Source organism: Camelina sativa, chromosome 10 (genome assembly GCF_000633955.1).
Source record: "Camelina sativa cultivar DH55 chromosome 10, Cs, whole genome shotgun sequence".
In the NCBI taxonomy this organism is placed as follows: Eukaryota; Viridiplantae; Streptophyta; class Magnoliopsida; order Brassicales; family Brassicaceae; genus Camelina; species Camelina sativa.
In genome coordinates this window covers 4415211-4442494 of record NC_025694.1, presented here as the reverse complement: position 1 = coordinate 4442494, position 27284 = coordinate 4415211, and the positions used below count along the sequence as shown (strand labels likewise).

Below are 27284 nucleotides of genomic sequence, written 5' to 3'. Positions count from 1 at the left end.
CAAGTCGGTGATCAGGCCGATACGCGTTTTCCTTTTTTGTTTTCCTATTTTCCTTTTTCCTTTATTTTTGTTGTTGTTATAAGTTTCTTTTTTTGTTTCTTTCCCTAACGTCAATAAATTTATGGATGATATTAAAGCGGCCTTTTTAAGTTAAGCCCAATTAAACTAATGAGCCGATTGAGATTACACTGCGCATAGTTTTAAGCTTTGTTTGTTCTTGTGAATTTTTAGAAAAAGTCAAATACATAATTTACAATTTTTAATCTTGAATCAAACAAAAGTTCCACTAGCAGTCCCAATCGAATTGTCACAACTTTACTATATTATATTCTAACGAGTTTAATAAAAAATGGAAAACATCAAGAAAAGAAAAGTTTTGTTTAATTTCCAGTAGTTTGATTTGATCTAATCCATTTGATAGAGTACAATATAACCTCTATAAATTAATATTCGGTAAATTAATGATTTCTATAATTTAATAAATTTATTCGAACTCAAATTAGAATTATTGTAATTTTAGACATAATTATATAATATAATAAAATAATATTTTTTTAAAATCCTTTGTAAATATATGGTCCCATTGATAATATAAATTAATAATTATATAAAATTATCTAAATATATGTATATACACATTAATTTTTATTAGAGTTTATTTTTAATATTTTTACGATATAAATTTTTTTGAGTACTATCTTCAAAACATGATAATTGTTATTTTCATTTTAATTGATTTTATAAAAATATTAATTATAACTATTAAGTCTTATTTTTAAACATTTTTACTAAATTAGGAAAGTTTTTTTATAAATTAATAATTATTAATTTATCAAAAAATTAAAACTTTTATAAATTAATAGAATTAATGTAATGAAAAGGTGAACAAAAAAAATACGAACCTTATATATTTGTTATTTTATAACTTCAAAGTACAAAAAAAAAAAAGTCGTCACAACAATATTTTTAAGCTAATGAAAAAAAGTTTTAAAAAAACCCATCTGAGTATTAAAATAGTTCTAATAATTAATTAAATTTTAATGTAATGAAAAGGTGAACAAAAAAAAAAGAATGGTTTATGGGGATTGATTAAGAGAGAGAGAGAAGAGGAGGCTTTCGTCTACACAACTGCTGCGAGAGAGAGATACGCTATCCCCACAAGCAAACCCCCTTCTTCATCATCATCATCATCTTCTCTTAGGTCAGCTTCCTCATTTGATTTCTCTCCTTCTTCTTCTTCTTCTTCTTCGATTTCGTTATGCTTACTATTTCACCATTTCTTTGATTTTTGGATCCGTTTTCTCTAATCCCCCCTAGGTTTCTTCTTCTTCTGCTCTCTCATAGGTTTTTTAGATTATGCGATCGGGTTTCCATAGAATTTTGTTTCAGTTTTTGAATCCGACTCTCTTTTTTGGGTACCAAGCGTTTTCACCGGATTTGGTTTCTGAGAAAGCCCTCTTTTATCTCGAATTGTCTTTTTACATGTCTTCCTACTTGCAGATTTGTGATTTTTGGATGTTTGATCAGTCTCGTTTTACATTGCATGTGCAGCAAGCAGGCTACATCGAGTAACAGATTCCACGATGATATGATTTCTTCCATCTATGGGACTCAGATTCTGATAACTTTTCACTTCTTCCTCATAAGTTGGAATACATTTGAGGATCGTATCTAGGAGAGAATTAATCAAAAAGTTTGGAACTTTTATTTATAAATGGCTCTGGAACATGTTTGTGAAAAGCGGCTTCAAGCAAAGACCTTTTCTAACCAAGAGCTTCAGTTGACTATCAATTTGGATGATTTGACTTGTCCCATTTGTTTGGATTTCCCTCACAACGGTGTCCTTCTCCAGTGCTCTTCTTTCGGAAACGGTTGCCGTGCTTTTGTCTGCAATACTGATCACCTTCTTTCCAACTGTTTGGATCGTTTCATTAGCGCTTGTGGTACTGAATCACCTCCTCCTCCTCCACCTCCTGATGAGCCTCGCTCCAAGGTTTTAGAAGAGAGCTGCAAACCTGTGTGTCCTCTCTGTAGAGGAGAAGTTACTGGCTGGCTTGTTGTTGAAGAAGCTCGTCTCCGTCTTGATGAGAAGAAGCGTTGCTGTGAGGAAGATAGATGCAGGTTTATGGGTACTTACTTGGAGCTTCGCAAACATGCTCTGTCTGAGCATCCTGATTCTCGCCCCTCTGAAATTGATCCTGCACGAAAGCTTGACTGGGAAAACTTCCAGCAGTCTTCTGAAATAATCGACGTCTTGAGCACAATTCACTCAGAAGTCCCCAGAGGAGTTGTTTTAGGGGACTATGTGATTGAATACGGAGATGATGACACAGGAGATGAGTTTGAAGATGTTCCTAACAATGAAGGAAACTGGTGGACCTCTTGTATTCTCTATCAGATGTTTGACAATATAAGGAATGCCAGGAATCGAAGAAGATCTAGAATGAGCGAGAGCAGGAGAGGTAGCCGCCGCTCTAGTTATGATAACTCCAACTCTGATGACAGCTCTGTAGCATCCATAGAGTTCCCGGAGTATAGAGTAGATGAGATCGATGACGAGTTCATCAGCACCAGTGGAGCTAACAGAAGTAGCTCTATCCACCAAAGGTCAGAACCATCTAATGCTTTACACCACTATTTTTGTATCATTTCAGCTTCAGAGATACATACATTCTTTATGTTTTATGATTTATCATGCATTGATATTAGAGGCTTTCACTAGAGAGCCAGGTTAATAGGCACCTTATGGATTGAATGATGATGAATTAGCTTAGCAGGTCCTATTGTTGTGATTATCTCTGGCATATTAGTAGCTTTCTTGTGCTATATATATGATAGTTAATCAAGAGACATTGTCTAATGCCCTTATTCTCTCTGATTTACAGTTCGAGAAGGCGTCGAACCCGCTTTTATGAAAATTAGGTATCAACTTTCTCTGTCAGATGGAAAATGAAGCGAAACAAATGACGCAGACAAGCCTATTCGTAGCCAGCGTTCTTGGTTTTGGACCTCTCTCTTCTTTTTCTTTCTACAGATAAATTTTATTGTAGGTTTGTCTTGTGACATTTACTCGCAGTCGCAGCCTTTTGTACAAAAAGAAAACAGAAAGCCTTTTTTGAATATTTTAGTACCCTTTGTCTTCTTTGTTTTACATGCATCTTTGAACAATGTAGATATTGAGAGACGTAAATCAAAAAAGTCGACGTTCGTGCAGCAATTGTAACATTTATACTATTTCTGTGAACACATTTTGTTTAGAACTTACTCTTATTATTACCAAGTACCAACACACAACTTGGTCAAAGTACATGGAATCATCATACAATCCAGCGCTAGAGAATGAGTATGACAAACTCAGAACTAATAGGGGACGTTATTGGGCAAGTTTCTTATGACATTACTCTTCACTCCGATCTTTGTACGCGTTGTCTCGCCTCTCTGGCTCATCTCCTTGCGCACTTTCATCCTCAATGTCTCCTCTTTTGTTGGTACTGTCTTCAGACCAAGGCTCTTGTACCTGAGAATTTACAGTTTGTGGGAATAACCTTAGTCAGATTAACTAGCTAGCTATCTAGTTTAATAGGTTTGGAGGAGAAAAAAACCTTGAAGATAAAGAGGCAATTATCTGGTTGCTGTTTTGAGAAGTTGGGGGTGGCTTCTGTCTGTAGTAACGCATGAATTCACGAGACCCGAGAGTTTTAGACGTTGTTGCATTCTCAGATTTCTCTGTGATCACGAGCTCAGAACCACCAACAAGTTCTACAGTGTTGTCTGTTTCACCAGATACAGCAATCTGCTTTCCAACTTCATCAACATAGCTGCTCAATTAAAAATTTCCAAAAGGAAGGTGCATTAAGATTTGGGATAAAAAGAAGAACAGAGGTAAGAACAAGATTAATCACAGAGATAGAAGAGAGTTAAAAAACCTGCTGCTGTAGTCATAAAACTCTTCTAGTTCAGCATCTTCATCATCATCACCATCACCATAATGCAATTTGCAATGGCTCTTTGCTTCCATATGCTTCCTTACAGCTTCTAAGCTGCTGAATGGACGGCACAGCTCATTGCAGTACAGACACATGAAGTCTCTCTTGACCTGAATGATGATGAGCCATGTATAAGTAAACAGGAGTATTCAAAGCTTTACAATAATGAACACTGAATGGTAAAATGATGAGTCCGAACCTTAAGACCGAGGTAAGTGAGAAGCCCTTGAGGATCCTTGAGAAACTCAACATCAGGAATGAAGAAACCATGGTGTTTATGCATGTGAACCATACAGCCCTCTAAGGTCTTGTGTTTTTTGTCACACATCAAACAAGAGGTAGGATCCAGCTCGTACTTGTCTGCATCACCATCATTATCATCCATATCTTCAGCAGATCCTGAGTCATTAACATTCAACTTAGACAAAGAATCCGAAGCTTCATCAGCAGCCAACTCCTCATCTGAATCAACCTCCACCCACTCAGCGTCACTATCATCATCATCAATGGAACCCCTGTGTTGAACACGGCGAGGAAGCGGCCTGATAATGGCTACATCCTCCTCACCGTTGGTTGTTGTCCCTTGTGAAACCCGCAAAACATGGCTCCGCGACTGAAGATGCTGCTCATGAGCCTTGGAACTCCTGTAACCTTTACCACAGATTGCACAACTATAAAGCATAGGTGCTTCGTTAGATTTATTCTTCTCCAGAGCAAGAGCAGATTGTCTAGCCTCAAACAAAGCTTCTGTAACTCCAGGAACTCCAGCTACCTAGAACAATCAAATTCATATAGGTAACCACATAATCTATCAAGCTTCAAAACAATCGTACAAGCAAGGACACACATCAAAATATTCAAGATTCTACAACCATTAACAACAAATCATTTCTCAGATACTTTCATCTCATCGACGCAATACAATCCCGAGATACAAAAATCGTCTTGAGTTCTAAATCGATTTCAGATAAAAATAGATATATATATATATGTATATATACCTTGCGCTTGAGATTGTAGCGGTGCCAATCAGACTTGTAATGAAGGTTTCGCTCTTCTTCGCCGTCGAACTCCATGTTACACCCGTTACATGTTAAACCCGGCATCTCTCTCTCTCTAATGTAATCTCGATCTCGATCGATTCAAGAAATGTAAAAATCAGAGAAACCTTGTTCGATGGATAAGGATCGTTCGTTTATATGTAAAGTGACGACGGCTCTTCGATTGTTTCTCTTTCTCTAACAAAAGAGCGTCGATTGATTGATTGATTGCCATCAAAATGAATGAAAGACGAAGGCGCCGATTTTTAGATCCGACCCGATCTAAATATAGCCCATTTGTACTTTTATTGGGCCATTAATATTTTTCTTTTCTATATTGTCAGTGGCCCATTAATTAAACTTATAACATGGATTACACTTTTGATTAAAAACAATTTAGGGTATTTCTCTCTTTAAAAAAAAAAATAACTTGAGTAAATTACTTTATATTTCCTTCTTTCAAATCTGTATCTCTCTGTCTCACATAGTTAAATGTTTAGGATTTTACACACATGTTAAGATACAGGATTTTACACATATACTCAGACAAAGGAAATATATGATTAATTTTATTTTATGATAATTTATTTATTTTATTTATGACCTCTCATGATTTATTTTTCTGATACTTTTTACTTTCCCATTTTCCCACTCCATACATTCTACAACATCAGTAATTATTAAAACAAAAATTATTAAAAATATTCAGAACATCAATCTTTTAAAGACAAAAATTATTCTCTAAAACATCAAACTATCCAAAAATCACAGAATATATTATTTATTTACTTGAGAACAAACTATAACTTTTTCAAAAAAAATAAAAAATAAAATAAATCACAGCATTTATAACACACGATTTTACTGTAATAAAGTTTCAAAAACTTTGTGATGTTTTGGTTTTTTTTGCCTAATTTTATTTTAGTGGAAACAATTTTTAACCGCAGCCCTGTAGTATAGGGAAAACTAACCCTTTCACCCACAACTATTATTGTTTTAATCAATGTTTTTTTTAACAAAAAAAACGAGAAATTACCAATTATTTTCCTCAACACTTGATTATTTTTCTCTTCAACGAACTTCTCTTCTCCGTCCTCCTCTCTCTCTCTCTTCCACCATGGATTCCGTCTCCGGTTACGCCGGAACACGTCAGCCTCGATCCGGTGGCAAAATTGTTCGACCACGACGCACCGCCGCCGTTAGGACTCCGTATGACCGCCCTGTTCCGAGATCCCGAGATCCTCCTCAGCAAAACCCTAGTTGGATCTCCAGGCTCGTTTACAAACCCGCCAGCGTAATTGCTTCCGGCGCCGGTAAATTCATTTCTTCCGTCGTCTTCTCCGAGTCTTCCTCATCTTCCTCGGAGGATGATGACTCATCTTCAGGTATGTGCAATTAAATTGGGTTTATATTGGATAAATTTGAAATTTTTTGAAATTTTTGATTTTTTTTTTGGTTTATAGTTTGGTTGAATCCGAAACCTACCGTTTGAATTTGAAATGTGAATTTGATTTTAAAGCTTTGCCATTTTCTCTTTCCATTAATATGTGGGACTTATAGCAGTTAAGCATTGGTGAAGTACTATAAGTTAGGTTACTTCTAAAAGCTATAAACTTCATACTAATTCTCAAGCTTTATTCTTTCTTTTATGTATATACGGATTCAATTGGGTTCGACCCGTCCTCCTTCTTGGTTTGCATATAATGTTGTAGGTCTGGGATTGCTAAGAACCGGCCAGCTTTGTGTCTTAATTCTTTTAAAGTATGGATTTTTAAATGTTCTTTGACTTTTTTGCAGATATTGATGGTGATGAGGATGTTGAAAAGAACATTACTAATTTTACTGAAGAGGTACTACTACTAACCACCTTATTCGTTTTGGTGATTACTATGCCATTATAGATTTATGATTTTTGTTTGAATTCATTGTTCTTACTATAGATTCTACTTCATTGCCGCGGTCGATTTTGGTGTTGCTGAATTTTTTTTTTTTTTAATGGTTTCTTCGCTAGTTTTGTACTGAGACTACCTTTTCGCATTTTTGAGTATGCCTATGAGTTGCATTTTGAACCTAATTTTGTTGAAGTAAAGTTCGTGAAGCTGACACTTTTTCAACTGAGTATTTTGATGGAAACATGATTTCAGTTAATGCGGAGTGAGTCTAATGTCTGCTTGTGTGAATAGGACCTTGTGAATGCCCAGCAACCAACTATCCAACCACTCAGTTCTAAGCGTGTAATTGAGCAGCTTCTCATGCAAGAAACATTCGCAAGGTATTTCTCAATGTCTGGCTTTCTAGACATCTTAAGTAGCAGCATCTTCCGCCTGTCTTATTATTTACATCTCTTAGCTTAAAAGAGCTTTTGTGGTTATTGTTTAGCTACCAAATCTAAGCTGATCTTGTATCCTACTAAGTCATGGATGTGTATATTGTTTCAGGGAAGAGGGTGATAAATTGATAGATATCATCAATGCTAGGGTCGTAGATCATCCCAGTTTCCCCCCTGCTGTCGAGGGGAGGAATAATGACAATGGAATGACAAGTGGTATGTAACCGATGTTAGACTGTGCAAGCAGACCGGATCAGTTTATGTGATAACCTCTTTTCTGTTTATTTCTAGACGTGAATGTGGGTGAAATGTCCAATACAGCTGTTATGGAAGCAAAAAAATGGTTGGAGGAGAAGAAATCAGAATCAAGTTCAAAGTATAAGGTAAGTTCGGGAAACTCGCTTCTTAAATGTCCCATATTGCTGCAGCTTGCAGGTATGTCCTTGTTTGTGATATCTCGTCTCTGTTCTCTGACCCATTGTTATACATAATACTAGGAGGCAACTTCTGTTTTTGTAAAATTCAATGTGTAATATGATTGTTCTATGCTACTCCATCTGACCAGCAACGTAGAGCTCTCTTACAAAAGTAGGTTGTTCAGTATTTTGAGTATGGAAAAAGAGGGGAGCTTTTGAGTTTTAGGACCATTTGGTGACATTAATCCTGAAATTTCCTGATTAGAGATTACCTTTTTGTCCGCTTAAAATGCAAGAGATCCATATATTTGCTCTTTCTTTTGAGGATGAAGACCGTGTGCTCACAAGAATCTGTTCAACTTCTGATAGCTTCTCTTCACAGTATTCCGCCTTTTTTTTTTGTCAACAGTATTCCGCCATTTGTGTTTCTTTTCCATAGTGCTTTAAATAATGATCACCATCTCAGTCATTAGTTTAAATCTCCAGGCAACTGAAGATGGTGGTGGATCGCCTGTGGATGTGGCCAAGTCATATATGCGAGCTCGTCTGCCTTGGGGATCTCCGGCTGCGAACAATTCAGAGTTTCGATCACCATCATCAGCAGGAAGGCGAAGGACACCCTTTCCTTATGCTGGAAGCTTTTCGTCGTCCAAGGTTAGAACTTAAAGTTTTCCAATATATACGCAGCAGTGCATACTTTCCTTATGGTCAAATGTTGTTTGAAAGTCTGAAGTTGTTTCATCTTACTTTATGAGATAAAAATCTCTGTTTAACTTCTATTAAAAATCTCTGTTTAACTTCTATTGATTATGTTAGTCAATCACGAGGCATTTGATGGACACTACTAACTACTTTCAGCTTTTCCAAAAGCAAAGTTGCATACCATTATGTTCTTCTAATGGCTTTTCAAATTTACACATATTCATTCTGACATTTGGTACCAAAATGCAGCTGAAAAGGAAATCCGGTTCCAATCAGTCATGGAATATTCAAGATGAAATTCGCAAAGTCAGAGCTAAAGCAACAGAGGAAATGCTTAAAAGCCCCAGTAGTGCAGCCTCTTTGGAACCTAAAAAAAGCCCATATGTTTTAGCGACTGATTTACTCAAAGGAAATGATGAGTCTTTGAATGCCGATGGAGCTGTTCAAGGTGTTTTTCCTTCTCGTTATTCACATTTGGAAGAAGTTTTTTAGTAATAGACATGTGATGAAGCTGAAATTATTTTCCGTCTGGTTACTTGTGTAACTCTTTTTTTGCGGTTCTTTCAGCTCTACAGAATGAACAAAGCGGAGTTTTACCAAATTCAGGCATACCTACCTCTGAACATAATCAGGTATCAAGCACTCTTTACACTATGTGTCTCTATACCAAGAAGAATGTCTAATCTGTTTTTGTTTTGTCCTTTCCGTGTTTTGGTTGAGTGAAGACTACGGGAGCTAATCAAGGCGTTGAAGAAGCAGGACTTTTACACAGTAGATCTCGTTAGTTTCTCTCTTAATTTGTTCTTTGTATTCACTCTCTCATCTTCGATTTTGTTACTCTTGTCTCATGGGTTTATTGTTTTCTGCCTAGATGGAGTTGGTTTGGATGAGACGTTTATCTCCACACAAGGAATCAAGCCATCTGAAAATACGAATACCGCTTTTCAAAGGTTCTTGTTACCATGCTTATCCTGCCAACTCAGTTACTCAGATTGTACCTTGTTTCTTCTTGACAGATCCATTTTTAAGTATATCAAAATTGTTAAATTTTTCAATTGTATTCGACAGAGGAACCGCTGTAGATGACTTGAATGCTCAAGATGGCGATTTTATCCAACGTAGAGGGACTATCGGAGACACCACAAATGGTATACATTGGATTTCTACGTTCCTTTGCTTTTGGATGATATTTTAGTTGGGTTCTCCTACTTTACTTGCGCGCTTATTACTGCAGCTGTCTTGGCTCTTGGGGCAACTTTGGATTCTACGGGGAACTTTTGCATCCCAAAAGATGTGTTTGAAACATCAAAAGAAGCTGATGATAAAGGCGCATCACGTGCTGCTTCTAACGGTTTCCCATCTTCATCACCTAGGTGAAAATCAGGCTCCATTGTATGGCTAGTTTGACGTTTGATGAGATTATTTCCTACTAAGCAAAGACTTGCTTTTTCAGTTTAGTGGCTATGGAAGGTCAACCAAAACCCAAACCACCAGAAGAAACCGAGGCTTCTCAGCCTATAGCTGATGATATGACAGTAGGGAATGGCTCAGATGGTGCGATTAACAATGAAAACGATGACAGCGAATCAAGTGCCTCACATAACAGTTCAAGCACGCACGAAGAAGAGTGGCTCCCAGGAGACCAGTCTCTACCAAACTCAAACTCGGCAAGTAGCAGTCCGGGTACAACCAAGGTCTTGGCATACAGCAGAAGAGGAAGAGGCCGTGGTAGAGGAAGAGGTCGAGGAGGTCGAGGCAAAGGACGGGCCAAAACAACTCTGTAAGATGAGCTGTACACAACAGAACCGAATGCAATAGGAGAGTATTATGAGGTAGGATTATGTGACATCTCTTTTAGATTTGAAATCCCACTCTGTTTGTCACGTGATTATCTTTTAGGTTTTATTGTAGTATTTGAGTTAGGAGGATTTGTCTTACTCACGTTTATGTGGTATTATTGTGTCTCTCTGTTTTTATGTTTTTCTTCCCTCATCTGTCTGATACTCCAATGATTATGTTGTAAGTTTGTAGCTTGGTTTCATTCCAGCTGACGAAGCTTTGTAGTTTGCAGTTTCCAAATTGAACTCTTTTTTTCTTTGTTCAGTGCCAAATTTAAAAGTTTTTTACTTGACCAAAAAGCCAACACCTAAGCACCAACACTCATCTTTCATCTTGTAAAATTGTCTCTTTTGTGTCAAATATGACATTATGATGATCGGATAGATTACCTACACTCAATATTAGATGAGAGAGATCACTCATGTCAGAACTTTGCAAGATTAGAAATCGAATATGGGTTCAATCAACTTACAAACTCGTCGATTTTAATCCCAAAGCACAAAAGCAAATAACGAGGAAATAAAAAAAGACACCCAAAAAGCAAATTTTATCAAGANAAAAAAAAAAAAAAAAAAAAAAAACAGACAGAAACAAAAGTGAAGAAAAAACGAACAACAAAACCCAATAAGCCATAAGCAGCGATCGAAGCTAAAATAATAAACACACAGAAGAGCGAAAGCTCTCTCAGACATTCAAATCTGAAAGCAATACTAAAAACAAGTCACGAAGATTGAATCGGAGAGAAGCAGAAGCAGTATTACTAAAGAAGGAGGTCGTTGGGTTAGTGTCGGAACTGGGAAGTAGTTTACTTGTTTTGTTGTTCCGATTTGTGTTTTGTCTGAATTGTCTGGTCAAAATCTTTTTTATAGGCTCAAAAAAAATCCGAAAACACTTGTTTTTCGGGCTTTTGGGTCCCGCTTCTCATTGCCCCGCTTCCCTTCATCTTCAATTAGAATTTCGAATCTGTTGCTGCTCTGTTCTCTCAAAGCTCCAATCCAAACTCCTCCCACTGATCTCGATTTGCTCCTACTCTGAAAATTTTCGGGAATTATCTCAACTTCATAGCATCTGAATTGGGCGTGAAATGAAAATAATGCTGGGTTTTTTTCTGCTCTGATTCAGTTTCTTCTTCTTACCCTCTCGTGAAGTTCAGTTGGTGATTGGTCCTTCTGATGGATTGATTTGGTATCTCCAACTCCAAGCTAGGGTTTTTTTTTAATCTATTTTCATACTTTATCAGCAATTTTGAGGTTCTTGGTGTAGTGTAAGCTGATTAGTAGATAATGACCCCTAGGGTTTTGGTTTTGGGGAGATGAGATTTGGCTTTTGCATTTCTACTCCTCCTAGAATTACGAGTTCTGTGTCGTTTGGAAAATGATACTGGAGTGGCCTGTACTAGAAGCTTCAGCTGAGTTCTTGAAATGCTCTTTGATTTGAGTTTGAGGATAAGTAATACGTTGATGAGTTGGGGTTGTTTGTGTGAAGGATAACTAGAAGCTGAGAGGGTGCATTTGGTAGTGCACTTCCTCTGACTGTGTCTGTCTAGTTTCGTTTTAGAAGAAGAAGAAGCAGAAGAAGCAGAAAGAAGTATGCAGCCTTTTCAAGATCCTAGGATTGATCTAGCTGAGCTGAAAGTGCAAATTGTGAAGAAGATTGGGGTTGAAAGATCTAGAAGGTATTTTTACTACTTGGGCAGGTTTCTGAGTCAGAAGCTTACTAAGAGTGAGTTTGATAAGTCATGTTGCCGTCTTTTGGGGAGGGAGAATCTTTCTCTACACAACAAGTTGATTCGTTCCATCTTGAGGAATGCATCTCTGGCTAAATCCCCACCTCCACTTCACCAAACTGGTCACCCTAACAAGTCTTTGGTGCTTGGGAAAGAGGATGGACCTGAACAAAGCGGATCTCTGATCCCTAACCATAATAGGAATGATCCTGTTTGGTCTAATGGGGTGTTAGCCAAGGTTAGGTCTGGAATATGTGACAAGACAATCAGAGATAGGCCTAGTCCACTTGGGCCAAACGGAAAGGTTGAAAGTCTGTTGCATCAGCCACTTTGTCGAGAAGACAAAAGCGGTCCTTTTGATTATCAAAGATCAAGTCGATACGGTGATGAAAGAGACGGTGCATTTCTTTGTCCTGCTGACAAAATGAGGGTAGCGGATAAGGGTCAGGTTGTAGCTCCATTTAGCAGAGATGATAAAGCTCAAGAGGATCAAGGTAGATTGCTTCTTTCTATGTGTCCTGTGATTGCACCTCTAGGGATTCCTTTTTGCTCGGCTAGTGTCGGTGGATCCCGCAGAACAGTTCCAAATTCGACCAGCGCAGATGTTATTAGTTGCTATGACAGTGGTGGATTGTCAGACACAGAGATGCTGAGAAAGCGGATGGAGAATATTGCAGTAGCACAGGGTCTTGGAGGGGTTTCAGCAGAGTGTTCTAGTATGTTAAATAACATGTTGGACGTTTATCTGAAGAAACTGATGAAATCGTGCGTTGATTTGGCTGGAGCTAGGTCCATGAATGGACCGCCGGGAAAACAAAGTTTAGACAAACAGCAGATCCGAGACAAGATTGTAAATGGGGTGCAGCCGAGTAATAGTTTGCACATACAAACTAGCAATGGGCTGCACAAACAAACTAGCAACCAACCATCTGACATAACGCAAGAACAAGTTTCAGTGTCTTTGCTTGATTTTAGAGTTGCAATGGAGCTAAATCCGCATCAACTTGGTGAAGACTGGCCGTTGTTACGGGAGAGGATTTCCATGTGCTCATTCGAGGAACGAGAAGGGGTGTGAAAGAAAATGTTTGGCATGTTGGACACTGCAATTTGTCTGAGTAAGCTCTCTGGTCCAAAAACTGGCCACTGATTTTCGTAACAAAACGAATCTTGCTATGCATCCTCTGGTGGACCTGATGGCTGAGCGACACAACTATGCCCTGCAGCTGCAGACTCGGGGCAGGTTAGTAGATATATACAAAAGAAGCTAAGCCCGAAGAACCGCATTTGAATATTTGTGTTGTTGTAAGATCAAAAGTAATTTGGCATCCCAGTGAGTTTCAAGCTTTGTGTGGAACACGCAGGCCGATAAGGGAATCTAGAGAAAGTTTTGGCTGAGGTACTGTGGGTTTTAGGAAGGAAGATACAAACAATCATGTAATTGCTGCAGTATTGCCCTGTATGTAACATAGTCTTAGAATTGTTTTAGATTTCATATCTTGAGGACACATTGACATCACTTTTACATTTACATTACATTTTTGTTTTATAATTCAATGAAAAGGAAATTTTCAATTCATGTATTTGCCTCATTTTTACATTCCACTGGTGGTGTTCTAGATTGTTTCTTTTTCCCCTACAAGGTATGGACATAAATAAGGAACCGTTTCAGATGATCCTGCCAAGTAATACTTGAGCTGAATAGCCTTCCAAAGGGGGAAATGTCTTATGCCCTCTCGCTATGTAGATTCATGAATTTCAGTTTCTAATCCACTGATGATTCTGCTTTTAGCTTCTCATTCAGTCCAACAGTAATTGTTGCTCTCTTTTGTTGGAAACCTTTGGCTCTCGCTTGGATGCAATTGAATCCGGCTCATGTTTCTGCTGATAGATTGATACTATGGGACACAAAAGGTGTTTTGTTACTCTTAAATGGATTTTCATTTCTCTCCCTCTCTCTCTCTCTCTTTGTTTCATATGCCTGTAAGATTTATGTCTGGGATACCAAAGCAGGTAACTTCCTTGCTTATCTGAACAAAAATACTTCAAGTGCAGATACTTCCCTGTAGATTAGTAATTAGCCTACGAAGTTCCCATTTTTCGGGTGATTTCTTCTTCATCTTACTTCTCTTGTTCTTTGAAATAGGCTCTTTGTCTCGCAGTGAAGAAGCTTGTCAGTTTACTTAAAATAGGCTCTTTGTCTTCTCTGAATGTCTTTTTAAAGTTTTCCTGCACAAAACTTATTGTGACCAGAGATCCAAAGAACCAAACTTTTTGTTGCTTTTCAACAAATTATTAGAGATTATGAATTTAAGATGATATCTTTCTTCTTTAATAAATGATATATTTCCGTTCCATCTTTATATAACAGAAATAAACAGAAAATACTCAAATAGGCAAGAAGAAGAGAAACACAGGACAATTTTGTCATTAGACAAAAGGGATAGAGAAAAACAAAGCCAGTGTAAATTGGTATGTACACAAAGGAAATGGTGAGGCCCTTTTAGACTGGTTCCATTGTTGTTCACAGGCTTTAGATGAAAGAATAATAAAACGAACGAGGAAGAAGAAGAAGAAGAAGAAAAATCTGGTTACTTGGAGGAGGTTTCGGCAGTAGCTTTGCAGATTGGGCACCAACTCTTCATCCGCAACCACTCCTGCACACACTTCACATGGTATGTATGCTCACAGTGTAGCCTCCCAACTTCATCTCCTATTGTATATTCTTCCTGAGAACCACAAAGATCAGAGTATGAAGAAATGTACGGACAAGAGAGATAATATCTGATTTCACATATACTTCTATATCCATTATTATGTCATCAATGAAACGCGTGTAGCCATCAAAGATTTCCACTACACTATGTGAACACGTAATAATAGAGAAAATTTGGTGTTGTTCCCTTAGCTACAGAAACTCATGCACAACTTACTGAAGATTTCATCAAAACCTATAGATTTGATTATCACTAACAAAACATGACATAAGAGACAGACCTGGCAGATGCTGCATTTGGCATCTTCCTTATGATCACTAGAACTTTTGGTGATAGACCCATAACTTAAAGTTTTCATCTGATAGATGCTTGTTTTCAAGCACTTTGATATTGCTTCCTCTGTGAGAGCAGTGCTTACTGTACCAATCCTCTCTTCTAGAGCTAACAGTTCCTGAATTCATTCAAAAGAAAAAACAAAACGGTAAAAATACTATATCCCAAAACGAGACGCCCGTTTGAAAGATGTAAAGATGAACCTCATATGACATGTTATCGATGTCAAGCCTCATGTCTCGGTGTTGGTCATGGAAGCTTAGTCCACCAAGAAGTAAACCTGTCTCCATGATAAGCAGATCCTGCTAAAGGAGAGGAAAATATGAGTAGCAACAACACGTACCAGAATATCTGAGACTCAAAACATGTGTTTAAATTTGAACCTCATAATTAAGCTCAATATCTTGTTCGATCCTATCAAGTTCTGGCAAAATCTGCAAAAGCATCCGAGCAATAGCAATAAGGGCATTGTCGTAAGCACTATTTGATGATTCTCAGACAAGATGTCAAGTTGTAGAGTAACAGGCAATGATTACCTCGGAGATCCCATCTAAATTGTAGCTGCGAAAACTGTCTTGAAAACCAGAGAACAGATCCAAAGAGACAGGAGAATTGAGATTGTTTGATGTTTCAGTCTGAGACATCTCTGTTGCTCTGATAGAGGATAAACCATCTCTACCATTCCCTCTGTTTAAGAATCTAACGTGACTATTACTTTTATTTCTCTGACTCCCAACTAGAGCAACATCGTTGTCATCATTCAAAATGCGGTGTCTATCCCGTCTACTACCGGAAGCAGAACCTCTCGGATGACGTCTCACTTCAGTTGGTGGCTCTGTTACATCCTTCCCCCTAGCTGAGGAGCTAGAACTGCTTTCTCCATAAACTTTTCTCTTATTGATTGTATCTACCTTCCGACTGAATCTTTTTTCCAATCCAAAACCAGTTGGGATGACACCAGATAGCAACGGGCTGCATCCTCGGTTTGCAGATGTTGACTGGCCAGAGGAACCAGGATGAGACTCTTGCTTGCTCAACCCAAATCTCTGCCTAAAACCTCTCTTGATTCTTGAGCTTGATGGCAAGTTTGAGCATTCCGCTTCAGGTGTTATAACTTTTCCATAAACAAGTTTATTGTTAACTCTCCTTTTATCTCTACCAAGAGAAACATCCAAGATATCTGGCTCTTCCTCGTTATCGCTACCTCTGCTGCTCTCTGATGAATCCATGGACACCTGAGACAACGGTTGCTTCTCAGTTTTCAAAGAAGAGGAGCTAGAGCCACAAACCTTAGAGGAAGTTCCAGTTGCTTCTTTCCCGATAGGCGAAGAGCGGTATGTAGACAAGATTGATTTCTGTTTCTTATCTGAGCAGCCAACAAACCGAGTAAAGTTCATAGATTTTTTCTCATCGCTAGAAAAAGGAACCTTGCAACTATTGCTGATAAGTCTATCTCTGAAAACAACACCAACCCCCTTCTTAGAGTCAGGTCGCACCTCAATGGCTCTTTTACTCGACCACCTATCCATGAATTTTTTTTAATGATGCAATCAATATACCTGTAACACAAATAACGAGCAACAGATCACAACATGATCTTCAAAAAAGTTTCCACAAGGCATATAACAGAGGCATCTCAATAGAAAGAAACAATATTCTACATAAGATTCTTGTGACGAGGATCTGATCAATCAATAGCCAAACTTAAAAGAAAAAAGAAAAAAAAAAAAGAGCTTCAATCACAGAAGTATGTCCAAGATCCTATGGAAACAAAAGCTTAAAAAAATTAAAACCTTTTTGATAAGATGATCCAAAGGATGTAGCTTTTCACTGGGTCAATGTAGAATCATCTCGAAATGAACATGAACTGATTTAAAACAAAACAATCAAAAGATTTAAACATGAAGAGAAACAATTCTGAACTAACATCTTCCATGTTTTTTTTTGTCTTTTCATAAAAATGATTGGAAAGAAAAACAAAACACAGAAAATGTCTTTTTTTTTTTTTTTAACCTGGTCTTAAAACAATCAATTCAGAATCAAGAACAGATACAAACAAAAACAAAAAAAAAAAAGTCAATTTGACGAAGTATATATTGCCACACCTCCCTAAAGATTTTTTTCAGAGAGAAACAAAGCATGATCACCACACTACAAAGGAAAAGGAAAGCTAAACTCTTTTAATCTTGTACGACGATTACCTTTTCGATTTCTTCCTATCTTTTTTTTTTTCTTCCTGGAGTTTGATACAAAAAAAAAAAAAAAAAAAAAAAAAAAAAAAAAAAAATAGAAGAGCGTTTTGTTCTTCTTGTTGTTGCCGATATTTTCTCTTCAGTTTTTCTTTTTTCTTCTTTTTGGGAATTTGAGAATTATAAATCAAGTATTTTATTTCTTATTCCATAATGACCTTAAAAATCGAATTTTTTTCTTATTCCATAATGACCTTAAGAATCTGAGTTGATGAAGACACGCAGAGATCCTCGCCGTTTATAATGGGGTCGGAATATCTGACGGTTGGTAAAGATTGCGACTAGGTTAGTGGTGGTAGAGAACTAATAATAAGTTGGTAAACAAAATTTTTTTTTTTTTTTTTTTTTTTTTTTTGAATAAACAAAAGTTATTGTAACCAAAATCTTTTTTTTTTTTTTTTTTGGTCAGAAGATTACAAATATTCTAGCATGAGAAAATGGATTTGGAAGAAGACCCCTTCTTCTTCTTCTAAGTAGTTTTTTTTTTATTAATTTGGTGATGATGATGCACGACTGAAGGATAATGTTGTTTACTTATCTGTCCTCTATTATAGCAACAAACCTCTCTACTAGCCTTTTATATCCTTGATTTTTGTATTTTTTTTTTAATCTCTCTTTATGTATTTGAGTAATTTTTTCAATTTCTTTTAAAAAATAAAAAAAAAACAGGTTGTATTTGTGACTTTTATGGTAAAGCAACAAAATTCTTTAAAAAAATCTTGGATGGATTCAAATAAAACTTTAGTTGACGTATATATCAATTTAAAAAAAAAATGATTGGTTTAATTATTGATAACAGTTATACATACTAGAACTGAAATCTTTTTTTTTTTTATGTTGAATTTTGGTGTATGAAAATAATTATATGCTTTTCTTATTCAGAATATGAGATTTGTTAAACTATAACAGTGTAGCTAGGTCATACATATTGCATATGTTAGTAGTCGTCATATGAGCTGATTGTAAGAGAAGAAGGGCACAAAAGTTTTTTATCTAGACAAGAACATATAGAAAGGATACACAACTTCTACGACACAACCAACACATAGACAAAATGAAAATAGTAAAACATAAACAAACCAGAAGTAGTAGGGGAGCTAACACAAGAGTCTAGCATTTTTGTCATACTTACAATTATTGGAAACAGGGAAAAGAACACTTTGAACACATGGATGTGGATATCCTCTCTCGTTTAGGCAGTTTCAAGTGCAGGCTTCACAAAGCCCTCGGTGCATAGAATAGAACATGCCTTGGTACATTTTTCAACGGTTCCACCCACAATTTCACTAGCATCTAGTCACCAAAACAAGATCAGAATGAATTATTAATTCATCAATGTTTCTAACAACAACAATAGATCTTGGGGAGTCTATTTACCAGACTTCTTGAGCGAAGTAATGGCACTGCACACAGAGGAAGCACATCCCAGCTTGCAATATTCATTGACAGCATCACCTTGAGTCACAAATCAAAACTCATGCAACTTGCATCAATATTAAAACCCATCTTTGCAACGAATAAATAACAAAACACTAAAAAAAAAAATCAATTTACCTGAGTTCTCGAGACGGCTGTAAATATAGCCTGAAGGGCATCGACCGTTATCAGGAACTTCTGTGCAGCGAGTGGATAATAAGCAAAAGGAACTGGGGCATTCCTGGGGTATAATCGCAAATAATATAGGCATCTCTAGCATTCTGGGACGGGCAGCAGATCTTTGCTTCAACTTGAATTTGCACCATGAGCAGACTCATCATGAGCACAACTACAAATTTGCCTTCCATCTTACAACTGATGACTTGTTTGGACGTTACAAAATGTAAGTAGAAAAAACACTAACAATTTTAAGCTTGTATGGATGAAATGATGATGAAACAAGACTTGTTTAAATACTAATTCTTCTACAATTTGCCACCACAAACGTCGTTTGAGACTAGTATCACATGCTCTATAGTCTTCAACAAACTGGCTTAACCACCATGCAATCACATGATATTTTGTTGATTGAAGAGGAGAAGACAAAAGATGAGACTGAGATCCAGTTAGTTATTTTTGGTACCAACGTGTTTTAAGCTTCTTCGTTTTAACCAACTCTCTTGTGGCTGTGGAGGTTGTGGGTGGGTTTCAATTTGAATAGTTTGTTGGGACCAAAATGAACGTTATCTTCTGTCTCTCTTTTTTTTTTTTTTTTGGGATTAATTTATCTTCTCTACTAAGAGTTATGCAAATTACGTGGAAAAATCCATTGGATATTTGTTTGTGCATAATCTGACAAAACATATGTTAATATGTTATATACTTAGAAAAACATAAGGCGATATTCGATTGATCAGCCCTAATGATCGGTACGTGGGGAAAACCAGCCTACTCCAGCATCCTTTTCGACCACCACGACCTCCCTTGGCCAAGGAAAGGAGAAGTACGTAACGAGAGTAAATAATAGAGATCAAATTCCAAAGAGGTTGTAACTGTGAACCGTTTTATTACAAGACTTTTTCGGTACTGATCAAAGTCAAAACCTGAGTTATGGGGTACGTAAGGAGGATTCAAACCCTATAAACCTACATCCCACATACCTCTCACATCATCGAAAATCCAAAAACGTTGAAGAAACTCATGTGAAAGAAAAGAGATGAGCACTAAGCTTTAGCTTCTAACCAACCATGATCATCTTCCTGGTGTGACTCAGACCCTACAACACCTTCGATAGAAGCTTCTTCCTCACCTTTCTCTTCTCCGCCTTTCCTCCCATACATTTTTCTTCTAGCTTCCCTACGAGCATCTTTCTTAGCTATATTCAAGTCTTTGAATCCTTGCTCGAACTTGGCTTCATCCTCTGGAGTAAAGAACGCTACTTCCATTTGACCTAGCTCTGCATATTTTTGCTCCACTTTGGTTTTCCAGAAGAGACCCATCTCCGTGTCCATCTTTTGGTATGGTGTTTTCAGCAAGTACTCGTCTATTCCCCCTGCTTTGTCGATGCAGCGGAGAGCGTGTGTTGTGACTTTAACCTTAATGTGACGGTCGAATATGTAGCTGAACAATCGCTTATCCTGGACATTTGGTTTCCAACATCTTCTTGACCTGTTCTCAAATCACACCACAAAAAAAAGTTATTACCAAACCATACAGAAGAAATCAGTATAGGAGACATAGGTTAGATGGATCCAACATATATCTCTACACCATTGTTACACAAAATTGAGAATCTTTAGAATACAAAAGCAACAATGCCATAGTAAGGCAACAAAACGAGAGGGCTAAACAAAAATGAGGCACACTATACAATCTCTAACCATCTAAGATTGCTTCAGATTTCACTTCTACCAAATTGAAACCAAAACCAAGAAAGCATTCCTGTAAAACCTACAATTTTCACCTTCTTCAATGCTTTGATTTTAGAGCAAACCTCATCACAAGCAGTAAATTCATTCAACCAATCTCAAGCGAATACACATACATGCATACATAACATTATCAACAGATTGAGAAGGACAGAGAGAGAGAGAGAGAGAGAGAGAGAGAGAGACGGACTTGTTGCCACCGTCTTCACTGATGCGGTTGCCGTACTGGATATGACGGCCGGCGTAGAGACCGCGTTTGGCTCTGCCCATGACGACTTTTGCATCGGGTACACAAGCCTTGAGCTTCTCCTTGAGCTCCGGCGTGATATTCTCCGCACCCACTCTCTTCACAAGCTTCTTCATCATCTCCTTCCCTCTAAACGACATTTCTCCCTCACAAAAAATCACAGATCGCAAAATCACACTCTTCTTTCCCCAAATGCGTTTCTCTCTATGTGACCTGAAGATGACAACATAAATATCGGTTTAGCCAACGACTTCAATTTAAACCGGAAAAATTCAGCAAATAAAATTCGGTATGCTATTACGCCTTATAGCTTCGTCGCTCGAATCAGATCGGATCAATCTTAGTATCTCAAGTGAAATCAAGACAAACAGAAGTGGGAAACAAACAGAAGCTGACCTGAATGGTCCAGCTACGAGAGTGAAGAATCAGAAATGAGCCTGACTATGAACAAAGAGTCGAAGTTTCGGCCGGCGATGAGGACCGGCGTCGATGTAGCGATCTAAGCCTCTTTAGGGTTCAGTTTCTGAGTTTTAAGTGTTGGGCTTTTTTTTTTTCGTCGGCTCAAAGGCCCAAATTAACTTTCCCTTAAAATTACGGTTCGGTTCTACTTTCTCAATTCAGATTTTTTTTTTTAAACTCATTATCACACAACGCAGACCGAACCGAGTCAAAAGGTGAATAAGAAAGTCTGAAATTGAGTTGACTTCGGTGAATTGACATTCCTCAACCCAATCAACAATTAAACCGGCCAAACAAATATTGTGTTTCCTCTCTATCGGTGGGTTAGATTAAGAGAAGAAGTAATGAAACTATATTGGCTTCTTTGTCTGTAAAAAAGTAGTAATTGGTCATACTGATACAAGTTTCGTTATTATCATACATACAAAATGAGAAAATACTCAAGGAATCAAAACAATATATTTCACATAAATAAAGATGAAAAAGTGTACAAAGCTGGAAAAAGATATAAGTATTCGACAATATTCAAAAGGGTGGTTGTCCAACAATGTTACCCGGAGGATCATAATTACAAATGATAAATGTGTCACCGCTCTTGCAATAACTGATTGCACACCCAATCCTCGAGCTCTTCCTCCACACAAGTTGTGTGTAATGCAAGCAATCCCCATTTGCCTTGCACCGGTAAGTCCTCCGGTCGTAGTACTTCTTCTCCGAGGCCCACCCAACCACCGCGTCCTGTGGTCTCCACCCTTTTCCGCTTCCCCAGAAGAGATTCTCCCCGTAAGGTCCCCCGGAGTGGATAAGGTTGCAATCTCCACGGCGGGTTCGAGCCCACAGGTTTGCGTAGCGAGCGAGACTATTGCTCCATTTTAGGGGACGGAGACGAAGCTTGGCTCGTAAGATGTTGTGTGGTTGGAGAAACTGCTGCTGAAGAATGGTGTTGCGGGTTAGGGTTTTGTATTGAGAAGAAGTTAGTGGTGATGGCGTTTTGTTGGATGGGATTTGAAAAGAGAGAGAAGGAAGTGGAGTTGTGATGGTTATGGTGATGATAATTAGGAATATCAATGTTTTGGGTTCCATTGGGAAGATGAGTAGTTAGATTTGTTTGTGACCCTGTAGATCTAGTACTCCATATTTATATATATACACGCACCATTGTTTATACTTTCACTTTCGTACGTATATCTCATCTAAAGAATCTAAACACATGCTCTATGTTAATAATGTGCAATAACACAATTGTGCTAATCATTTCGGTGGAACATTTGATTAATTATTTGTGTAGGGAATGATTATTTTCAAACAACCAATATACATTATCAAGGTATTAGATATATGAAGGTAAACTTAACATAATATTTGTTTTTTGTAAAGAAAAAAACTTTTATCATAGCTACGCCAATTCATAAATTATTCAAAACCGGAGAAATTTAAAATTAAACGCCAGTAGTTATGGTTTCAAACTGTCAATTGCTAATCAAAATGTCATAAATTTTTGGAAATAGATCAATAACAAAGATATGGGGGATATGGGGGACGGAAACAAATCACAAAAATACCAAAGAGTTACATCTACTACTACTAGTGTCATTGTGTCAAGTGTATTGTTTATATTTATACTAGGCCTATGAGGCCGTGAGTACGTTTCCTAGCAATTATGTATATTACAAACTCGTTCGAGTAAAATTAAAACATAAGTTAGATACTTTGACCACTATACATTAAGTGTTTCAAGTATAACATGTTTACGTACTATGCAGATTTGTAAGGCGGATCAGATGCCGTGCTAGAGAACGTGATGCAAATTTTGAAGATGCCTGGTTTATAAGAAATCTGATTCATTCCTTCATGGTCAATTTACATTTTGAAGTTTGTAAATTATTAGGCTTACAATTGATTAACCAACTAAATATATACAACATCAAATACAAGAAAAATACCAATTTAGTTGACTATTACCAAAAAAAAAAATACTAATTTAGTTGACCATCTTATGTTGTAAAATGGGGAGTTGTCTCCTCAAATTTCCTAATTAAACTCACTTTATAAAGTTTGGGGACTTTTTGGAAACAATAAAAAATATAGGGGCACTAGTGTACATCTCAAATTTTACTTGACTGGGCTTTTTTTATCAACCAGTCTTTTTGGGCCTTTGAGGTTGACTCGCTCTATCCCGTTCAAATCAGCAAAAAAAAAAAGGAAATAAAATAAAATAAAAACGGATTTGGAGGAGTAAACACAAAGACGAATCCACCCATATAATTTAGTAGTACTCCATTGTTATCTCTCTCTCACTTTGTGCGTGCGAGCGAGTGTTTTGTTTTCCTCCGAGATCCAAATCGTCTCGTGGATCCAAACCTTTGCAACTCCGTGGATCTCCTCCTCCTCCTCCTCTCGCTGGATCTCGTACCTTGAGGTTCGTCTCTCTTTTAAACTTGCGACTAAATAACTCTGATTTCCATAGAGATCGATCTATTTTTTTTTCATATTGAAAAAATCTACAATGTTTCGATATTCTCTGGTGTTCTTTGTTTGATCTCGTTGATGATTGATCCGATTTCGTTAGGAAATCGATGTTTCCATGTGTTGTGTAGCTGATTGAGACTGTGGACTATGTAGATTTGATTGTTTGTTCTTCAAATCTGGGGTGTTAAAAGCATTGCGATGGCATTTGTTTTTTTAAATTTTAGTTGATCCGTAAGCTGTATTACTGTTTGCAAAATGATTTGTGTTGTGATTGTTTTGGTCGGAGTCGTAGTAAAAGTGATGTGTATCGCTGGATCTGAGGATTTAGATTAGTCAGTGTTTTTTGCATCTTACGGTCATTTATTGGACATTGCCGTATTATGATGTTTGCTCCTAAACCACTGATTCAAGAGCAGAGATCCTTCACTCAGTTGTAAAGAAATTTAACTAGAGTGGTGTAGATTATTGCTGAGTTGTTATGAGGATTTTTTTTAAAACATCTGGTATAGAACTTATTCAATCAGTGATGAGGAAGCTGATAAGGTTTTTACACTCAGTAATTTAAACTTGACCCCCAGCAATTAAATGTTAACATGTTGGATATCTTGTTTGTTACTTGTGATCTATACCTCGTTATGCATTTAGTTTCTAATGATTTTGGGTTCCTATTCCCTCTATTCACTCTCTGTCTTTCTTATGTTACATGGGTCAACGTTATGTTCTTTCATGATTTTCTTTTCATTTGAGCTCACAAGTTGACTTCCCTTCGGTTTCCCTTTCACTTTTTTGTGCAGCACCGGAAAAGATGGACAAATCTAGTACCTTGCTTGTGCACTATGACAAAGGGACTCCAGCAGTTGCAAATGAGATTAAAGAAGCTCTTGAAGGAAATGATGTTGAAGCAAAGGTTGATGCCATGAAGAAAGCGGTTATGCTTTTGCTGAATGGTGAAACCATTCCTCAGCTTTTCATAACCATTATAAGATATGTGCTGCCTTCTGAGGACCACACAATCCAAAAGCTTCTGTTGCTGTACCTGGAGCTGATTGAAAAAACGGATTCCAAGGGGAAGGTGTTGCCTGAAATGATTTTGATTTGCCAGAATCTTCGGAATAACCTTCAGCATCCGAATGAGTACATCCGTGGAGTGACACTGAGGTTTCTCTGTCGGTTGAAGGAGACTGAAATAGTGGAGCCTTTGACTCCATCAGTGTTACAAAATCTGGAGCACCGCCATCCATTTGTTCGCAGGAATGCAATTCTGGCCATCATGTCGATATATAAGCTTCCACAAGGCGAGCAACTTTTCGTCGATGCGCCTGAAATGATCGAGAAAGTTCTATCAACAGAACAAGATCCGTCTGCCAAGAGAAATGCTTTTCTAATGCTCTTCACCTGTGCTGAAGAGCGAGCAGTGAATTATCTTCTGAGCAATGTTGACAAGGTTTCAGACTGGGATGAGTCCCTTCAGATGGTGGTTCTGGAGTTGATTCGAAGTGTGTGTAAGACTAAACCATCAGAGAAGGGGAAATATATTAAGATTATTATTTCTCTGTTAAGTGCCACTTCTTCTGCAGTTATCTACGAATGTGCTGGGACACTTGTTTCTCTCTCATCTGCCCCTACTGCTATTAGGGCTGCTGCCGACACCTACTGCAAACTTCTTTCTTCTCAGAGTGACAACAATGTGAAGCTTATTTTGCTCGATCGGTTGAATGAACTAAAGACATTGCACAGAGATATCATGGTTGAGTTGATAATAGATGTTCTTAGAGCACTCTCAAGCCCAAACCTTGATATCCGCAGGAAGACACTTGACATTGCCCTTGACTTGATTACTCATCATAATATCAATGAGGTCGTGCAAATGCTGAAGAAAGAAGTTGTGAAGACACAGAGTGGAGAGCTTGAGAAGAATGGAGAGTACAGACAAATGCTTATTCAAGCAATCCATGCTTGTGCAGTTAAGTTCCCTGAAGTTGCAAGCACAGTGGTCCATCTTCTAATGGATTTCTTGGGAGATAGCAATGTGGCTTCTGCTCTTGACGTGGCTGTTTTTGTTAGAGAGATAATTGAAACAAATCCCAAGTTAAGAGTTTCAATCATTACCAGGTTGTTGGACACGTTCTATCAGATCCGTGCAGGAAAGGTCTGCCCTTGTGCTCTTTGGATTATTGGAGAGTATTGCCTATCACTTTCAGAAGTTGAGAGTGGCATTTCAACCATTAAACAATGCCTTGGCGAATTACCATTTTACTCTGTTTCTGAGGAGTCTGAACCAACTGAAACATCGAAGAAAATTCAGCCTACCTCTTCTGCCATGGTGTCCTCAAGAAAACCAGTGATTCTTGCTGATGGAACTTATGCTACCCAAAGCGCAGCCTCTGAAACCACATTTTCCTCACCTACAGTTGTTCAAGGATCGCTGACTTCTGGAAATTTGAGGGCACTGCTTCTAACTGGTGATTTTTTCCTGGGAGCGGTGGTTGCTTGCACATTGACTAAACTTGTTCTTAGGTTGGAAGAGGTTCAGTCTTCTAAAACTGAAGTGAACCAGACAGTCTCACAGGCTTTGCTGATAATGGTTTCTATGTTGCAACTTGGGCAATCACCTGTTTCTCCACACCCTATTGATAATGATTCGTATGAGAGGATTGTCTTGTGCATAAAATTGCTTTGCCATAGGAATGATGAGATGAAAAGGATATGGTTGGAAACCTGCCGTCAGAGTTTTGTCAAGATGATTTCCGAAAAACAGCTTAGAGAGATGGAGGAACTTAAGGCAAAGACCCAAACAACTCATGCTCAGCCTGATGATCTAATTGACTTCTTCCATCTTAAGAGCCGGAAGGTAATATTACTTTCTAAGCTTTCCCTTTCCTTGTTGTGTGTGTGTTTTTCCTTGGCAATCTATTCAGTTCTTATACCTCGGTATCTTTCTCTTAAAGTTCAGATTCACTTTTGTTTTTCAATTTCTGACATTTAAAGAGGGACAATGGAAGTTGAAAGTGCCTGGTTATATTTATATTTTTTGGTTAGATGATGAAATTACTGAGTATAAGTATCTTTCAGGGAATGAGTCAGCTTGAGCNAGGAAAGGTCTGCCCTTGTGCTCTTTGGATTATTGGAGAGTATTGCCTATCACTTTCAGAAGTTGAGAGTGGCATTTCAACCATTAAACAATGCCTTGGCGAATTACCATTTTACTCTGTTTCTGAGGAGTCTGAACCAACTGAAACATCGAAGAAAATTCAGCCTACCTCTTCTGCCATGGTGTCCTCAAGAAAACCAGTGATTCTTGCTGATGGAACTTATGCTACCCAAAGCGCAGCCTCTGAAACCACATTTTCCTCACCTACAGTTGTTCAAGGATCGCTGACTTCTGGAAATTTGAGGGCACTGCTTCTAACTGGTGATTTTTTCCTGGGAGC

The 27284-nt window shown here is 37.7% G+C and overlaps 8 protein-coding genes across 14 annotated transcripts; 4 read left to right on the top strand and 4 right to left on the bottom strand.

Annotated features, from left to right (window-relative positions):
• LOC104717051 lies at positions 1066–3213 on the top strand. 2 transcript variants are annotated; one of them, XM_010434563.1, is made up of 3 exons: positions 1066–1201; positions 1552–2607; positions 2886–3213. In XM_010434563.1, exons 2-3 carry the CDS (start codon positions 1715–1717, stop codon positions 2920–2922), a joined length of 930 nt encoding a protein of 309 aa, XP_010432865.1. In that variant the 5' UTR covers positions 1066–1201; positions 1552–1714; the 3' UTR covers positions 2923–3213. The 2 variants fall into 2 exon arrangements, with proteins under 2 accessions (XP_010432865.1, XP_010432867.1); XM_010434565.1 differs by lacking the exon at positions 1066–1201 and adding an exon at positions 1205–1317.
• On the bottom strand, positions 3210–5281 carry LOC104717053 (cytoplasmic 60S subunit biogenesis factor REI1 homolog 1). The gene is made up of 5 exons (XM_010434566.1): positions 4988–5281; positions 4186–4758; positions 3927–4096; positions 3603–3818; positions 3210–3517 (listed from the first exon to the last, which is right to left on the bottom strand). Exons 1-5 carry the CDS (start codon positions 5090–5092, stop codon positions 3361–3363), a joined length of 1221 nt encoding a protein of 406 aa, XP_010432868.1. The 5' UTR covers positions 5093–5281; the 3' UTR covers positions 3210–3360.
• Positions 6069–10576, top strand: LOC104717050 (protein KAKU4). Its single transcript, XM_010434562.2, has 13 exons — positions 6069–6411; positions 6824–6876; positions 7210–7298; positions 7465–7571; positions 7647–7738; positions 8258–8425; positions 8723–8921; positions 9041–9105; positions 9199–9253; positions 9345–9423; positions 9542–9621; positions 9708–9846; positions 9927–10576. Exons 1-13 carry the CDS (start codon positions 6144–6146, stop codon positions 10255–10257), a joined length of 1725 nt encoding a protein of 574 aa, XP_010432864.1. The 5' UTR covers positions 6069–6143; the 3' UTR covers positions 10258–10576.
• Positions 10900–13614, top strand: LOC104717049. Its single transcript, XM_010434561.2, has 2 exons — positions 10900–11092; positions 11182–13614. The coding sequence occupies exon 2, from the start codon at positions 11902–11904 to the stop codon at positions 13111–13113; it is 1212 nt and encodes a 403-aa protein (XP_010432863.1). The 5' UTR covers positions 10900–11092; positions 11182–11901; the 3' UTR covers positions 13114–13614.
• Positions 14436–19179, bottom strand: LOC104717046 (E3 ubiquitin-protein ligase MBR2-like). 5 transcript variants are annotated; one of them, XM_019231109.1, is made up of 8 exons: positions 18889–19179; positions 18712–18789; positions 18467–18627; positions 15622–16644; positions 15469–15519; positions 15289–15390; positions 15033–15203; positions 14436–14764 (listed from the first exon to the last, which is right to left on the bottom strand). In XM_019231109.1, the coding sequence occupies exons 4-8, from the start codon at positions 16612–16614 to the stop codon at positions 14627–14629; spliced, it is 1455 nt and encodes a 484-aa protein (XP_019086654.1). In that variant the 5' UTR covers positions 16615–16644; positions 18467–18627; positions 18712–18789; positions 18889–19179; the 3' UTR covers positions 14436–14626. The 5 variants fall into 5 exon arrangements, with proteins under 5 accessions (XP_019086654.1, XP_010432859.1, XP_010432860.1 ...); XM_010434557.1 differs by lacking the exons at positions 18467–18627; positions 18712–18789; positions 18889–19179 and adding an exon at positions 17287–17362; XM_010434558.2 differs by lacking the exons at positions 18467–18627; positions 18712–18789; positions 18889–19179 and adding an exon at positions 17191–17209.
• LOC104717045 lies at positions 19766–21441 on the bottom strand. Of its 2 annotated transcripts, none has more exons than XM_010434554.2 (3): positions 21227–21441; positions 20869–21138; positions 19766–20418 (listed from the first exon to the last, which is right to left on the bottom strand). In XM_010434554.2, the coding sequence occupies exons 2-3, from the start codon at positions 21063–21065 to the stop codon at positions 19974–19976; spliced, it is 642 nt and encodes a 213-aa protein (XP_010432856.1). In that variant the 5' UTR covers positions 21066–21138; positions 21227–21441; the 3' UTR covers positions 19766–19973. The 2 variants fall into 2 exon arrangements, with proteins under 2 accessions (XP_010432856.1, XP_010432857.1); XM_010434555.2 differs by having other exon boundaries at positions 21322–21441.
• LOC104717044 (pathogenesis-related protein PRB1-3-like) lies at positions 21891–22500 on the bottom strand. The gene has a single exon (XM_010434553.1). It carries the CDS (start codon positions 22465–22467, stop codon positions 21910–21912), a length of 558 nt encoding a protein of 185 aa, XP_010432855.1. The 5' UTR covers positions 22468–22500; the 3' UTR covers positions 21891–21909.
• LOC104720040 (coatomer subunit beta-1-like) lies at positions 23634–27232 on the top strand. The gene is made up of 4 exons (XM_010438012.2): positions 23634–23803; positions 24648–26704; positions 26926–27126; positions 27185–27232. Exons 2-4 carry the CDS (start codon positions 24659–24661, stop codon positions 27230–27232), a joined length of 2295 nt encoding a protein of 764 aa, XP_010436314.1. The 5' UTR covers positions 23634–23803; positions 24648–24658.

What these genes read in the sequence shown, in the direction of transcription:
- LOC104717046 (XM_019231109.1), bottom strand. Translation starts at nt 16,614, where the DNA reads ATGGATAGGTGGTCGAGTAAAAGAGCCATTGAGGTGCGACCTGACTCT. An exon ending in TCGATAACATGTCATATGAG is followed by an intron (nt 15,204 to 15,288) that starts GTTCATCTTTAC and finishes GAATGAATTCAG; the next exon opens with GAACTGTTAGCTCTAGAAGA. An exon ending in CCAAATGCAGCATCTGCCAG is followed by an intron (nt 14,765 to 15,032) that starts GTCTGTCTCTTA and finishes TGTGGTTCTCAG; the next exon opens with GAAGAATATACAATAGGAGA.
- LOC104717045 (XM_010434554.2), bottom strand. Translation starts at nt 21,065, where the DNA reads ATGTCGTTTAGAGGGAAGGAGATGATGAAGAAGCTTGTGAAGAGAGTG. An exon ending in AGTGAAGACGGTGGCAACAA is followed by an intron (nt 20,419 to 20,868) that starts GTCCGTCTCTCT and finishes ATTTGAGAACAG; the next exon opens with GTCAAGAAGATGTTGGAAAC.
- LOC104717051 (XM_010434563.1), top strand. Translation starts at nt 1,715, where the DNA reads ATGGCTCTGGAACATGTTTGTGAAAAGCGGCTTCAAGCAAAGACCTTT. An exon ending in AGTAGCTCTATCCACCAAAG is followed by an intron (nt 2,608 to 2,885) that starts GTCAGAACCATC and finishes TCTGATTTACAG; the next exon opens with TTCGAGAAGGCGTCGAACCC.
- LOC104717053 (XM_010434566.1), bottom strand. Translation starts at nt 5,092, where the DNA reads ATGCCGGGTTTAACATGTAACGGGTGTAACATGGAGTTCGACGGCGAA. An exon ending in TCACTTACCTCGGTCTTAAG is followed by an intron (nt 4,097 to 4,185) that starts GTTCGGACTCAT and finishes ATCATCATTCAG; the next exon opens with GTCAAGAGAGACTTCATGTG. An exon ending in TTTTATGACTACAGCAGCAG is followed by an intron (nt 3,819 to 3,926) that starts GTTTTTTAACTC and finishes TTAATTGAGCAG; the next exon opens with CTATGTTGATGAAGTTGGAA.
- LOC104717044 (XM_010434553.1), bottom strand. Translation starts at nt 22,467, where the DNA reads ATGGAACCCAAAACATTGATATTCCTAATTATCATCACCATAACCATC.
- LOC104717050 (XM_010434562.2), top strand. Translation starts at nt 6,144, where the DNA reads ATGGATTCCGTCTCCGGTTACGCCGGAACACGTCAGCCTCGATCCGGT. An exon ending in AATCAAGTTCAAAGTATAAG is followed by an intron (nt 7,739 to 8,257) that starts GTAAGTTCGGGA and finishes TTAAATCTCCAG; the next exon opens with GCAACTGAAGATGGTGGTGG. An exon ending in TGCCGATGGAGCTGTTCAAG is followed by an intron (nt 8,922 to 9,040) that starts GTGTTTTTCCTT and finishes CGGTTCTTTCAG; the next exon opens with CTCTACAGAATGAACAAAGC.
- LOC104717049 (XM_010434561.2), top strand. Translation starts at nt 11,902, where the DNA reads ATGCAGCCTTTTCAAGATCCTAGGATTGATCTAGCTGAGCTGAAAGTG.